The sequence below is a fragment of the Plasmodium berghei genome (assembly GCF_900002375.2).
Source record: "Plasmodium berghei ANKA genome assembly, chromosome: 11".
Lineage (NCBI taxonomy): Eukaryota > Apicomplexa > Aconoidasida > Haemosporida > Plasmodiidae > Plasmodium > Plasmodium berghei.
Window position 1 is genome coordinate 1,708,900 of NC_036169.2, and position 13,598 is coordinate 1,722,497.

Sequence of the window (13,598 nt, forward strand, 5' to 3'; positions counted from 1 at the left end):
AGCATATACTTTTTACCTATAAAATAATAAAAATTTCTTTGGGTACTATGCATAAATTTAACTATTAAAAATGTCTCGAAACAGTAAAAGGGAATACAAAGTCATTTATTTGTATCAATAATGATAGCATAAAATAAATGAACACAAAGTTAATTTCAGCACAATATTGTTTAAATAAGGATTCGACGATTATTTAACAATACTAATATGTAATGTACATAGTAGTAGCCCGTTGAAGTTCGTAAACTTATAGTGTTAATAAGTCTTCAATATTAAATTAAATATTTTTTGTGCAAACATAAGAGTATTGTTTCATAAATATGCACTTTAAAATATTGCAACAATGATATTTTATGTTGCTTTAAAATGTAAATTATTATTTAGAATTAATTTGTTATTAGCATTTTTTTAGCGTGAATAAAATTATTCATTGTACAATATAAATAGGTTATTGTAAGAAACAAATAATTACAATTTATATGACCACAAAGAATGATTTTTTAGTTTGTTTTTAAAATTTACATGCGAAACTACTGGTATGTTATTTTTACAAAAGTATATTATTTATTAATGTTATATATTGCACTATTTTGAGGGGGTCTTATATTAAGCAAAATAAATAAAATATGAATAATAAGATGATATATATATGTTTTATAGAAAAATTATATTAGTATCTATTATATTTATTAAAATGAAGAAAAAAAAATTTAATAAGGGCCGGTAGTTCAGTTGGATAGAATGCCCGACTACGGATCGGGAGGTCGTGGGTTCGACTCCTGCCCGGCCTACACTTATTTTTTCTTTAAATTAAAACAAATGATAGAATTAAAAATATTTCAAATGCAATAGAAAAAAAATATTAATTTTATTAATAAAAAGAAAAATTTGATTAACAATTTTTATAGTTAAAATGTACATGTAAAATATAGCATAAAAATACATTGTGATCAGAATATTAATTATTTTTTTAAATATTTTTCCAATGAACATATATATTTATAAGGTTATTATAACTGCCATATAAAAAATAGCCGAAGGCCATGTGCTATAGTATAATTATATTACTTTATGCATGTGTACATAAAAATTATAAATTTATATTTACAAAAAAAACAATAAAGATGTTTTTATTAATATTGTATAATTAACTATTTAAGGATTTCAAAAATAATATTTTAACTTTATTGTATTACGTATTATGTACAAAAATTAATTATTCTATTAAATTATTATAATAAAAAACAAAATATTAAATAAAGTTTTTTTAATAATTAGAATAAATTTTATTAACAATAATATTTTTTGAGCCCAGAGGGATTCGAACCCCCAGCCTTCTGATCTGGAGTCAGACGCGCTACCGTTGCGCCATAGGCCCAATATTAGTTTAATTTTATATTATGCATTATTAATACGAAAATTTTATTGTGATTAATGTAAAATAAAAAATTTTTATTAATAAATGTAAACGTTTTTAATTTTATTCATTAAGTTATATATTTGTGCAGGTAACATAATTATTTTTAATTTTTGTATTTATTTTTATTATTTTTTAATATTTATGATATATATAGTAGTATTACATTTCCTTATATAATTTTGATGATGTATACACTTTTTTCCTTAATATTTTTAAATAAGGAATGGCTATGGATTTTTGGATGAAGAATTAAAAAGTTAATGAACTCATGTATATAATTATTTATATGATTAACTAATGTATCTATAAAAGCAATAATGCTGATAAACTTAATGCGGAAATGAACATATGTATAGATTTAAATATGTGCATGTTTATATATATTTGATTGTATATAAATTAAATTTAGCAGTTTGAATTATGTCCCTTTGTGTAAAAATAGCAACTTAATAGTAAGTAAAGACGTTATTGTAAGTTTATTTATTTATGATCTGTATTATATGTACACTACTTTAAATACATGTTATAATAAAAAAAATATTATAATTGTAGAATTTGCTATTGATTTATCATTATAGGAATATATTTTTAAATGCTTTTCATTAAAATATTATATAAAACATATATGTATATATAAATGTATTATCTTTTGTAATATAAATATTATTAAAAAATTTAAATATTACATAATAGCACCAGTGGCGTAATTGGATAGCGCAATGCCTTCCTAAGGCAAAGGTTATGGGTTCGAGTCCCATCTGGTGTAATTAATAATATTTTTCCAAAAACCCTTTAATTTGCGAAAAGTATATTTTCAATGTGAATACGTAAGATAATAAATATAATGCAAAAAAATGTATATTTTAATGATTAATTATAGAGGATGTATTTCATTTACTATATGAATTTAATGATAAATATGCCAATGAGTTTTCTACAAAAAATAATTTACATTTTTTTATAGGATAATATAATTTTTATATGTTTTTTCAAACTCAAAGACAATATAAATGAAATAATTGATAGACTATAGAATATATTTCTAAGTTTTAGAATATCGTAATAAATTCAGAATAAAATATTTCATATGATTTAAAATTATTTCTAATTTTTTCATTTTATATGGAAAAAAAATTGCAACATGCTTCAGTATTTGCTTATCACTTCTATACGTGATGGGAAAAAAAATTTTATATAAGTAATAAATGAGTATATTTATCGTTATAAAAGGTATGAGATTATGTTTTATAAATGTTAGTATGTTTATGGTAATGTTATATAAATATTATGCATATTTTTTTATATAAAAATGTAAATATAATTAAAATTTATTATTGAATAACTAAAATTGAAAAAAGGGCGCGCACGGATTTGAACCATGGACCCGCTGATCTGCAGTCAGCTGCTCTACCGCTGAGCTACACGCCCACTAATAGGAATGTGAAATAATGTTATTACATACAATATATTTATCATATAAAAAATATGTAACTATACTTATATAATTCCATAATGAGAAGACGATCAAACTATAAAAAATAAATACATATTTTATAAAATAATAATATTAGCAATAAACAACATATTTTTAATATAAAACATTTGTAAAAAATATGAATAAAAATTAATATTTAATTTATTGTGCTTTACTGTATTAAAATGCTTTTTTTTCAAAAGGTATAGTTTATTATTATTATTTTTTTTTATATGAACATTGATGATTTGTGAATATAAAAATTATAGATAAATAAATGTAGATATTATCCTGCATATATTTGTGTTTCTATGCCGATGCCTAATATATGACGATGTATTCATATAAATTAGCTTGTAATAATTAAGCATCTGTGGTCTAGTGGTAGAATACTTCGTTGCCATCGAAGTGACCCGGGTTCGATTCCCGGCAGATGCATAATAATTATTTTTTTTCCATAAAAAAAATATAAGTATTTAAATTTAAAACATAACAGTAAATTTTGGATTAAAAACTTAAATATTTTTTTGTGAATTTTTTTATTATGAAAATAAAGTCTTAAATAATTGATAAAATTTAAATTATAAATTTTATTTTTTAAGAATTGCATACATATTTTTGAAAATGTTTTTATAAATTTAATAAACATATAAACTTTTTTTATACATAAATTTCCATGTCTATGAATAATATAATTATTGTAGCATTTTTAATAACTTTATTTGTTTCGAGTATTTTTTCCTCTCTCTAAGTATGTTTATTATATAATATTTGGATTTTAATGAAGGGAAATAAAATTAAAAACTTTATGTCAATATTATTGCTATTACTGGAATAATCTTTCTTTGGGAAAAAAAATATGATATAATATTATAATTTAATACTATTATTAATTTTCATGATAGTTCGAACTTTATAATTATTTGTTCAAAAAAAATTTATATAGACATATTTTTGTGATAAAGATAATAAATTATGACTTAATATTTAAAAATAATTATTTTTAATGTTTATATTTCATATCCAAAATTATAACTAATGCAAGCTATTTTTTTATATAATTTTTTATAATATAGCAAAAATTACATATATACGACATATAATGAGCATACGAAACATATTGTGGGCAATCTACATTGTTGCGCTTATGTATGCCCGTAGATCAATTTAGCTTTATTGTATAAATTATAATAAATAATATATATGCATACAATATATACTAAAATTAACACTATAATTTTTAAACGTATTTTTTGGCGGTATTTTTTTACATATTTAAATAGTTATTTTTTTTCATAGATAAAGTTAATAAAAAATATAGATAATGAAATGTGGTAGAATGGAAAAAGTAATGTATTCTAAAATTTTATGAAAATTCCCATTATTCATTTTAAAGAACAAAGCTATTAGTAAAAGTTATAACAGTATTTTAATTCATAAACTAACCTAATATTTATAAATAAATATATATTGTATTTATACTTATGTATAATAAATTCGATAATGAAAATTAACAACATAAAGTATATTGTAATAAAAAATAGGGCTGCTTAATTCTGAACTGCCTATAACCTAAAACTTTTTAAACATTTTGACAAATTTGGTTTAGAAAATATTATGCATGTTTATTTTTATTTGCGTAACGCATTTTTATGATAATGAATAAATAGAATACATATGTAGTGTTTGTGAGTATATTTAATTAAAGTAATAAACATGTTTTTTCGTATAAGATAAAATATTAGTTATGTTTATTATCGATTTTATTTATTTATTTATTTATTTATTTTTAAATAAAAATTTGAAACCGTATGCATGCAGATATAATTACATGTACATATTACCATACTTATAGAATAAAAAAAACATGGTTTGAAATGCAAAATTTTTACAAAATACGAAGTGAGAAAAGTGCACCTACAATAATATAAGAAAATTATATTGAGTTGCATTAAAAAAACGAGAAAAATAAAATGAATTGCAAAAATATAAATCTCTAAATATAGAAAAAAATATATGTATTAAAATACATTAGGGAATTGCATAAAAATAGAAAAAAAATAGATATTCATTAAATAAAAGTTTAAATGTACATAAAACTAGATTAAAATAGAAATATTATTTCAAAAGTATACTTTTTTAATATAAAATATGGATTAAAAAATTAATAAAATATTTTTAATATTATTTTAATAATAAATAAATTAAAATATAATAAATAAATTAAAAATACAATAAATATAAAATAACCTATGAATATCATTGTGCTTCATTTTTTTGGAGTGTGTATTAAAATAAGATAAGTTATTCTATATTATATTATAGCTCAATAGGAAATACATTTTGTTACTGTGCAGAATATATATACTTGCATATATCATTTATTTATATGGATCTATATATACGCAAGGTAACATAATATTTGAAATATGCATATAAATTTTTAAATTAATTTTATTATTAAAGATATAACTTAATGAAATATGGTTTACATATAAATATTATTAATAGTAATTTCTATCATTATTTTTTTAGATATTTTTAAATATCAAGAATAAAGAGTAAGCTAGCCCTGAAAGTATTATCTAAATCTAATTAATATATACTATATAAAAAATATTTTACTTTATATTATAAATTAAGCATCAAAAAAAATATTAATTATTTTTGTGGTATAAAAAATAATAGAGCTTTGCTTCCCGTTATAAATATAAATTTTATAAGTCCTGAAACTAATATAAAATGGCTTACACTGAAAAAGAAGGTAAAGAAGAAAGTAAAATTATGCATCCCCAAGATGAAGACCCAGCTGAATTATCAAAATATATAGCCAATGAATCAAGTGCGACATTTTCATACCTTAAGAAAGCGGAGAATTATATGAAGAAATTTTATGAAAGTTATTTAGTCCCAAATAGCAGCAATGATACTTCGCGCGAAAATAGTGATGACGAGAGTGAAGAAGATAGAAAAAAAAATGAAGGCAATGGCAAGAAAGAAAAAAGAAAGCGAAAAAAAAAACCCCAAACACTCTGTTCAAAAGTAAAATATAACATTACGAAGAAATTGACACTTCCTAATTTAGTCATTATTGGTTTTATCGCCTGTTTTATGATGTTTACATATTCAAGGATTGCACAGCATAGAAATCAAATAGTAAGTTTAATTATTTTTTTTGTACTTATAAATTTCTATTGCATTGTTTTAAATTGGATAATTATAATGCTACATAAAAATAATACATTGGCAAAATAGTAATTAAAAGCAAAAACGTAACGAAGCTGTGTTGCATATTATTAAGTAAAATGTTTATATGTCTGTGCATGTGTTAAGTGCGTATATAGTGTTAAAATAACACTTTTCTTTGTAAACCATATTATTTACATTACATATTTATTTATTATTACAGGGATATGCCGCTGGATTTTTAGGTGATGTAAGTCATGAACGTGTTGCCAGACCCCCAGGATGTACTTGCGGAGGACATAAAGCTCATGGTACTACTAGAGGCACTACTACCCATAGAACTAACTGAAAGGATTAATAAGTTCACGTTATCACATGGTACTACAACATATTCAGTAGAATGCAGTCATGAGTTAGAATATTATCAAGCTCTAATGGATGTACATGATATAGTATTGAGTTTTTATAGGTACCCCACAAATATAACTTTATATAACATATATTTAAAGTATGAAAATGAATAATTTTAATAAAAACACGCTTTTATTTTAAAATAAAAAATAATTAAAATTTATAAAAATAATAGTAAATGGCAAAAAAAGTAAAATTACGTTAAGAAATATATTTATGTTTTGTTTTAATAAGTTATAGAATTGTGATTAATTTAATTTTTCATTTATATATCTATGCAAATTATAATTTTAAATAATTGGCTAAATGGTGAATTTTAACTTTTAAACAATTTCATTTATGTTTGTTTTAGCACTTTATACAGTATGCTTATTTTTAATATTATTTCTATTATTTTATTATTGTATATAAAACGAGTATCACAAAAATACAATATTTCTTAACTTGTAATTAACATATAAACATAGTCCTGTAATAACAATACAGTTTATTGCATAATTTTTCTGAACCATCTGGGTTTAATGGTTATATATTTTAATAATACCTAAATAATATGCATTGATAAATTAGGGTTAATTTTTAAGAAAATTTAAGAATAATAATAGTTAAATGAAAAGTATCCACGGTTATAGCTTTGAATTAAAAAAATAATAAAAGGTAGAAAGGCAAAAACATAATACTATATGCTTCTAAGGTTAATGATTGCTTTTAATAAGTACTGAGGAAGAATTTATATTTGAATCCAAAGCGCATTTGTGATGTTAAATAAAATATGCGTAGTGATTCATATATTTATGTATGTAATAATTGTTAATAATCTGAAAAAGCATGTGCATTATTTTTTATAATTTATAGATAAAATAGGTAGATGAGTAAGCACATACAAAAATAAAAAATATATATGAATTTAAAATATATAAAATAGTAAAAACATATATACATATGTAATTATAAATTTATTTTTAAATATCTTTTTCAACCGCAAAATAAGGTAGAAAAAAATAGAAACATAATAGAGACCCTTTTTTTCAATACTAAAAACTATGTTATCTTATTTTATATAAATTATATACTTATACAAATTATTGCCAAAAATGAGTAAGGTTCAAGAAAAATGTGGTATAAAATCAAATACTAAAAAGAAAGTTGAAGAAGAAGGAATAACATTGGAAAGCTATAAAGAACCAGAAAAAAAATCTACATATTTTGATACTACGAAAAAAAATGCCAAGGAATTTAATGATGGTAGTACTACAAATGAAAGTGACGATGATAGAGAAAGTGAATATGAAGATAGTGATGAAAATGAAGAAATTAAATTAAAGAGAAAAAATGAAAAAATTAAATCAAAGAGAAAAAATGAAGAATATGAAGACGAAGATGATGAGGAAGCTGACAAAAAAAAAAAAAAAAAAAAAAAAAAAAAAAAAAGATCAAAGGTAAAATCGATGATAGAAATATTGAAGAAGCAAATAACTTTTAGAAGAATAGTAATTACTCTTTCGATATTTTTCCTTATGTCATTTGCATATGTCAGTAACGAAGATTATGTTATTCGATTTGTAAGTTATAATTCTTTTATATCTCTATATCTATATATATATTATTATGTTATTTTTAATTTTGATCGTTTTATTGTTTTATAAAATATTACATATATGAAATAATAATTAAAAATAAAGTGGGTAAAAAATAATGTACATATTAATAAATACAATAATACGTATGTATTGTAAATTATATATATAAAAACACATGCATTGCATGAAAAATTATTTTTCCATGAACACATTATTTACATTATTATTTTTTTTATTTCAGAAAAACTATGTAACTTCATTTGTCCCAAACGGAATCATTCAGCCCTTTCAAAAGAGCACAGGATGTTCGTGTTCAAAAAAAGCCAATGCTCTACCTTCACCTAAAGGAGAAGAACAACCAGCATTTGAATGTCCATTAGTAACTCTTAGAAATAAGTTATTGGAAGAATTAGAAAAGGCTTCTCAAAGGGAAAAAATGAAAGAAGCCACAGTTGCAAAGGAATCAACACCAATAGTAGATATGCCCGAAACACCACCAGTTGCCCCCTCAGTAGAAACAGAAGTACCTTCACTTGTACCCCCCACTACAAATACTTCTCATGCTGCACCAGCTCACCCTCAACCCATTTCTGATGAAATGGGCAAATAAGCTTAAACAGGAATCACATTCCTTAATGAACTATTTTAAAAATCAGAATATTGTAATAGTAAAAGATAATATAACTGATATTTAGAGGGATAATCATGGGAAATCAATACTATTTATCTCTACATATAATGCAAAATATAAAATAATCAAAAACAATTTTAAAACAACACAAAAGTTGTAAAAATTAAATATCAATGTGGGAATTATTAATATGCACGTTATATATTAAAAATTATGCCTTAATTTTGTCCAACATTTTCATAAAAAGTAGAAGAATACACAAATATTATTTATTTCGAATAATAAAATAGCAATAATCAAAATGAAAATTAAAGAAAATTAATATTTTTGGATGTCAATGGCATTTATAAAATTAATGTTTGTATTTATTATTATAATTATATATATTTGTTAAAAAACTGTGCCTGTTTTATAGATTTACAACTATATAAATATATTAAATCTGTATTTTTAGTGCATTTATCTATTATATTAATTATAATGCCCTATAAGTTAATTCACTTGTCTGGATGATTTTAATACTAATATAAAGGAATTATATTTTACATTCCAATAAATATTTAAGTGAATTGTGTTCATATATATGTTTTTGATAATTAAATGAATAATGCAAAATATAAAACACAACTGCATTCGCTTATCATATATAAAAACACTTATTGTAGAAACATTTTTTTTTTATTAAAAATAGAAAATTAGATAACTTTACAAATGATATCCTTAAACCTTCAAAACAAAGATGATAATATATATTTTAAAATTGTGTGAAAGAGTTTAAATGATTTCTAAAGTAGCATGTATAGCAGGATATGTAATGACAATTAAATATATAAAAACATATTACATAAAACGTGATTTATATTATATATATACATAAATATTTTCTTGTGAATTTGTACAAAATATAAATAAAAAACATCAAAAAATAAAGAAATGAAATATTACTATATTTTCCACCGTTTATAACTAATCATAAATAAAAAATATAATACGTAAAAAAAAGAAAAATTGTTTATTAAAGCATGAACATACAAATATCGGAACAAAGGGTTTCTATATGCATAATACGTACAATAGTTAACTTATATAAATATTACTTATAAAATGTAAAAACGCAAATAAAAAACTAATAAGATTAAATTGGGAATATATTTTTATATATTTTTCAAACATTTATGCAAAATCGTTTTTGTAATAAAATATATATCATTAAAAAGAAATAGAAAATGAAAATAAATGTTTATTAGCACATTTCATGCTTTTATCTGCTTATTTATTTTTAGATGTCTTCCATTTTTATATATTGTAAGTTTCACATCTTTAGTATTATGATTTATCTTCAGCTATTCATCATATTTTTACTTTAATTATTGGAATAAATATTTTCATAATTCAAATAGATAAATCATAGAATATGCTTCCATAAAATAATAATAGCATAAAACTTATAATATTATTTATTATATTTATGTGTAAGTGTTCGCTGATGGATGCTGACATACTCATTTCATTTTGTAAATGATGCAATAATTAAATGGTAGGAAAATTATATATATGTAATAAATTAAAGTTTCCATGGATTATATTTAGAGCTTCATAGTGATTACCCTAATGATTCCAATTTATATTTGGTAGGTTATAATCATTACTTTGAGTATCCATATATTTCAATATATCAACCATTGGGTTGTAATCAATATTTTGAGCATTCAGGCGTTTCCTAATTCCATATGACGATTTAGGAAGTTCATTTCGATTATTCCATTTCGAATTCCACCTATTTGAAGTATTTAAATCAGTATTTCGGAAATCCCGATGATTCCAATTATCATTTAGTGAGGCCGTGAATCCATTTATATTTTTCCAAAAATTACAAGCTTTATTTAATAAATTACAATCATTATTATGGGTATTCCAATTATTCTCATTTCTATTAAATTCCATAAAATATCTATTTGTAGTATTAAAATTATTCCTACTTCCATATTCTGGTTTAAAGTTGAAAATTGGAGTATTCCATTGTTTAAAAAAATTAGATACAAAATTAAAAGCATTGCTTTCTGTATTTGGTGAATTGGGTTTTTTGGATGATGAATTATTCAAATCGCTTTTTTGTTCATTCGTTTTTTTCTCCTTTTCTTTTAATTTTCTTTTTTGGGGCTTATAATTTTCTTTTTCATGTTTCCAAACATTCCATTTCTTTTCTTTTATTAGTTTGTCTATAAATTCATTACGCCATTCTTCATAATCTTGGGTTGTATCATTTTCAAATTTTGCCCACTCGTTACTTTTCTTATTCATAAAAAAGTAATCTTTAATTTCTATCCATTCGTCCCATTCATGTGTTTCTCTATCTAGTGTATTTTCCCATTTTTTCAATTTTTCAAATTTCGACTTATATAATTTAATAAACCATTTATTAATATATTTCCAGTTTTTCCAATATTTGTTTTCACGATGTTTCCAATCAGATGATACCCATTCATCTAATATATTATTTTTCCAATGATCCCATTCGTGCATAGCCCATTTATCCATATTATATTTATTTTTTAATAACCAGTTTTTGAATTCTAAATTCATGGATTTTTCAACTTCTTTTTTTACCCATTCTGCCCATTGTTCATCATCAAAGCCTGATGATTCTGTAAGAATATTTTTTTTATATGCTCTTTCTAAATTTTCATTATAATGCATCCATTTGTTTTCATGATTTTCTTTCCACTCATTCCATTCTTTACCTTTAAGCTCAATCCTTTTTTTTGTATCATCTTCTAATTTAGAATTGAATTCTTCAAAATTGTAATCTAATTCGGATTTCCAGGATTCCCATAATTCCTCTTTACATTTTTCAGATTCTTCTATATTATCTACGTTTTTTTCTGATATATTTTTATGTTCTTCATTAGCTCCTGTTATGCGAAATTTTATATTCTAAAGAAAAGGTTGAAAGAAAAAATATAAGGATATATGTATGATAATATGTTTTGAAAATGTATTTTATGAATTATATATTTATTTACATATATAATTTTCCATATTTATCATCGTATTAGAGAAAATTAAAAAATACAATATTTTTAAAAAAACTTACATTATTAATTCTTTTTAACATTCTTGGCAATAACAAACTAATGATTAAAGCTGTAAATGCTATCATTGCTAATTGAAAAGGGTGATCCCAAATATGCATATTCATGGTATGTTCTCTTAACCTTTGTAGTATTTGGAGATTTTCTAATTCTTCTTTATATTTTAGAAGCAGCATACGACTATTTTCCAATTTGCCAGTTATTCCTTTACTATAGGCTATGGCATTGTGAGCCAATGGATAATGCATTATAGGTTTAATAGCATCTACAAATTTAGAAATAATACTATTCATTTTTATTACAGTCATTTTCGAATATATTTTAATTATTTGGCTTAAAATTTCAGCATTCCCCACTAGGATTTCATTGGCAATTACGCCATCAGAATTAATTAACGATTCATCAAGTTGGTCAGATAATGTTTCAACTACTGCTTCAGAACCAAGTAATTCATTAGTGTTATTCGCTACATTAGGAACATTTTGAATATCTAGATCGTTTGTTTTAATATTGTCACTAAATAAAATTTGACTATCAACATTTTCTCCATACATAGTACCCACGTTTAAAGTATTAAGATCTTCAACTGTATTTACTGTTTCCATATTATTAGATTTCTAATCATATGCATTATACTATAAACAGTTATAATTTGGTAGGAATATTTATAAAATTACGTATTTGAAGGAATCGAATATATATATTTTAATAAACATATGCGCCATAAAAGTTAATAAGATTTTTAACACAAATCTATTATAAAATAAGAAAAGCATTATTATTTATATTATATATATATTTAGGAAAATTTATGCATCATTTTTTTCGAAGATGAAAATAAAATTATTCAATTTTATGTATTCGTGATAGTATTATATATTCAAATTATTGTTATTATTATTATATTATTATTTATTGTTATATTATTATATTATATTATTATTATTATTATTCCATGTGTTAAGTGAGCACATAAAAAAAATATGATGAATAATATGCTGTTTATTATTTTATGGAACTGCTTGATCTTGCTTTATAACATATAAAAATACAATAAATAACAATAATAAAAATGAAAATTAACCCAAATTAATATTTTTGGATATCAAGGGCATTTATAAAATTAATGTTTGTATTTATTATTATAACTATATATTTTTTTAAATGGTATGCCGTTTTTATAGATTCTTACAACTATATAAATATATTAAATATGTACTTTTTAGTACATTATATATTATTTTAATTATAATACCCTATAGGTGAATTCACTTATTTATAGATCATCATAAATAAAAAATATAATGCATAAAAAAAAGAAAAAATATATATTAAAATATCCGCACACATATATCAGCATAAAGGGTTTCTAGATGCGTAATACATATAATAATTAACTTATATAAATATTATTTATAAAATTTAAAATCCCAAATAAAAAACCAATACAATTAAATTGGGAATATATTTTTATATATTTTTCAAACATTTATGCAGATACTTTTTTGTAATAAAATATATATCTTTAAAAAGAAATAGAAAATGAAAATAAGTATTAGAATATTTCATGCTTTTATCTGCTTATTTATTTTTAGTTGTCCTCTATTTTTATATATTGTAGTCTCGCATCTTTATTATTATGATTTATCTTCAGCTATTCATCATATTTTTACTTTAATTTATTACACATATATAATTCTCTTGCCATTTAATTATTGCATCATTTACAAAATGAAATGAGTATGTCAGCATCCATCAGCGAATACTTACACATAAATATAATAAATAATATTATAAGTTTTAT

The 13,598-nt window shown here is 21.9% G+C and overlaps 3 protein-coding genes and 5 non-coding genes across 8 annotated transcripts; 5 read left to right on the forward strand and 3 right to left on the reverse strand.

Annotated features, from left to right (window-relative positions):
• Positions 1-717: 717 nt before the first annotated feature.
• Positions 718-791, forward strand: PBANKA_1145721. The gene has a single exon. It is a non-coding gene; the product is annotated as a tRNA-Arg (tRNA).
• Positions 792-1,306: 515 nt separating this feature from the next.
• Positions 1,307-1,378, reverse strand: PBANKA_1145731. Its single transcript has one exon. It is a non-coding gene; the product is annotated as a tRNA-Trp (tRNA).
• A 734-nt stretch (positions 1,379-2,112) lies between these two features.
• PBANKA_1145741 lies at positions 2,113-2,186 on the forward strand. The gene has a single exon. It is a non-coding gene; the product is annotated as a tRNA-Arg (tRNA).
• A 590-nt stretch (positions 2,187-2,776) lies between these two features.
• Positions 2,777-2,848, reverse strand: PBANKA_1145751. The gene has a single exon. It is a non-coding gene; the product is annotated as a tRNA-Cys (tRNA).
• Positions 2,849-3,261: 413 nt separating this feature from the next.
• PBANKA_1145761 lies at positions 3,262-3,332 on the forward strand. Its single transcript has one exon. It is a non-coding gene; the product is annotated as a tRNA-Gly (tRNA).
• Positions 3,333-5,636: 2,304 nt separating this feature from the next.
• Positions 5,637-6,429, forward strand: PBANKA_1145800 (membrane associated histidine-rich protein 1a; the record flags this gene model as incomplete). The annotated part of the gene is made up of 2 exons (XM_034566025.1): positions 5,637-6,050; positions 6,304-6,429. The coding sequence occupies 2 exons, from the start codon at positions 5,637-5,639 to the stop codon at positions 6,427-6,429; spliced, it is 540 nt and encodes a 179-aa protein (XP_034422663.1).
• Positions 6,430-7,585: 1,156 nt separating this feature from the next.
• On the forward strand, positions 7,586-8,681 carry PBANKA_1145900 (membrane associated histidine-rich protein 1b; the record flags this gene model as incomplete). The annotated part of the gene is made up of 2 exons (XM_034566026.1): positions 7,586-8,053; positions 8,313-8,681. The coding sequence occupies 2 exons, from the start codon at positions 7,586-7,588 to the stop codon at positions 8,679-8,681; spliced, it is 837 nt and encodes a 278-aa protein (XP_034422664.1).
• A 1,629-nt stretch (positions 8,682-10,310) lies between these two features.
• On the reverse strand, positions 10,311-12,399 carry PBANKA_1146000 (tryptophan-rich antigen; the record flags this gene model as incomplete). Its single annotated transcript, XM_034566027.1, has 2 exons — positions 10,311-11,636; positions 11,797-12,399. The coding sequence occupies 2 exons, from the start codon at positions 12,397-12,399 to the stop codon at positions 10,311-10,313; spliced, it is 1,929 nt and encodes a 642-aa protein (XP_034422665.1).
• Between the last annotated feature and the right edge of the window lie 1,199 nt (positions 12,400-13,598).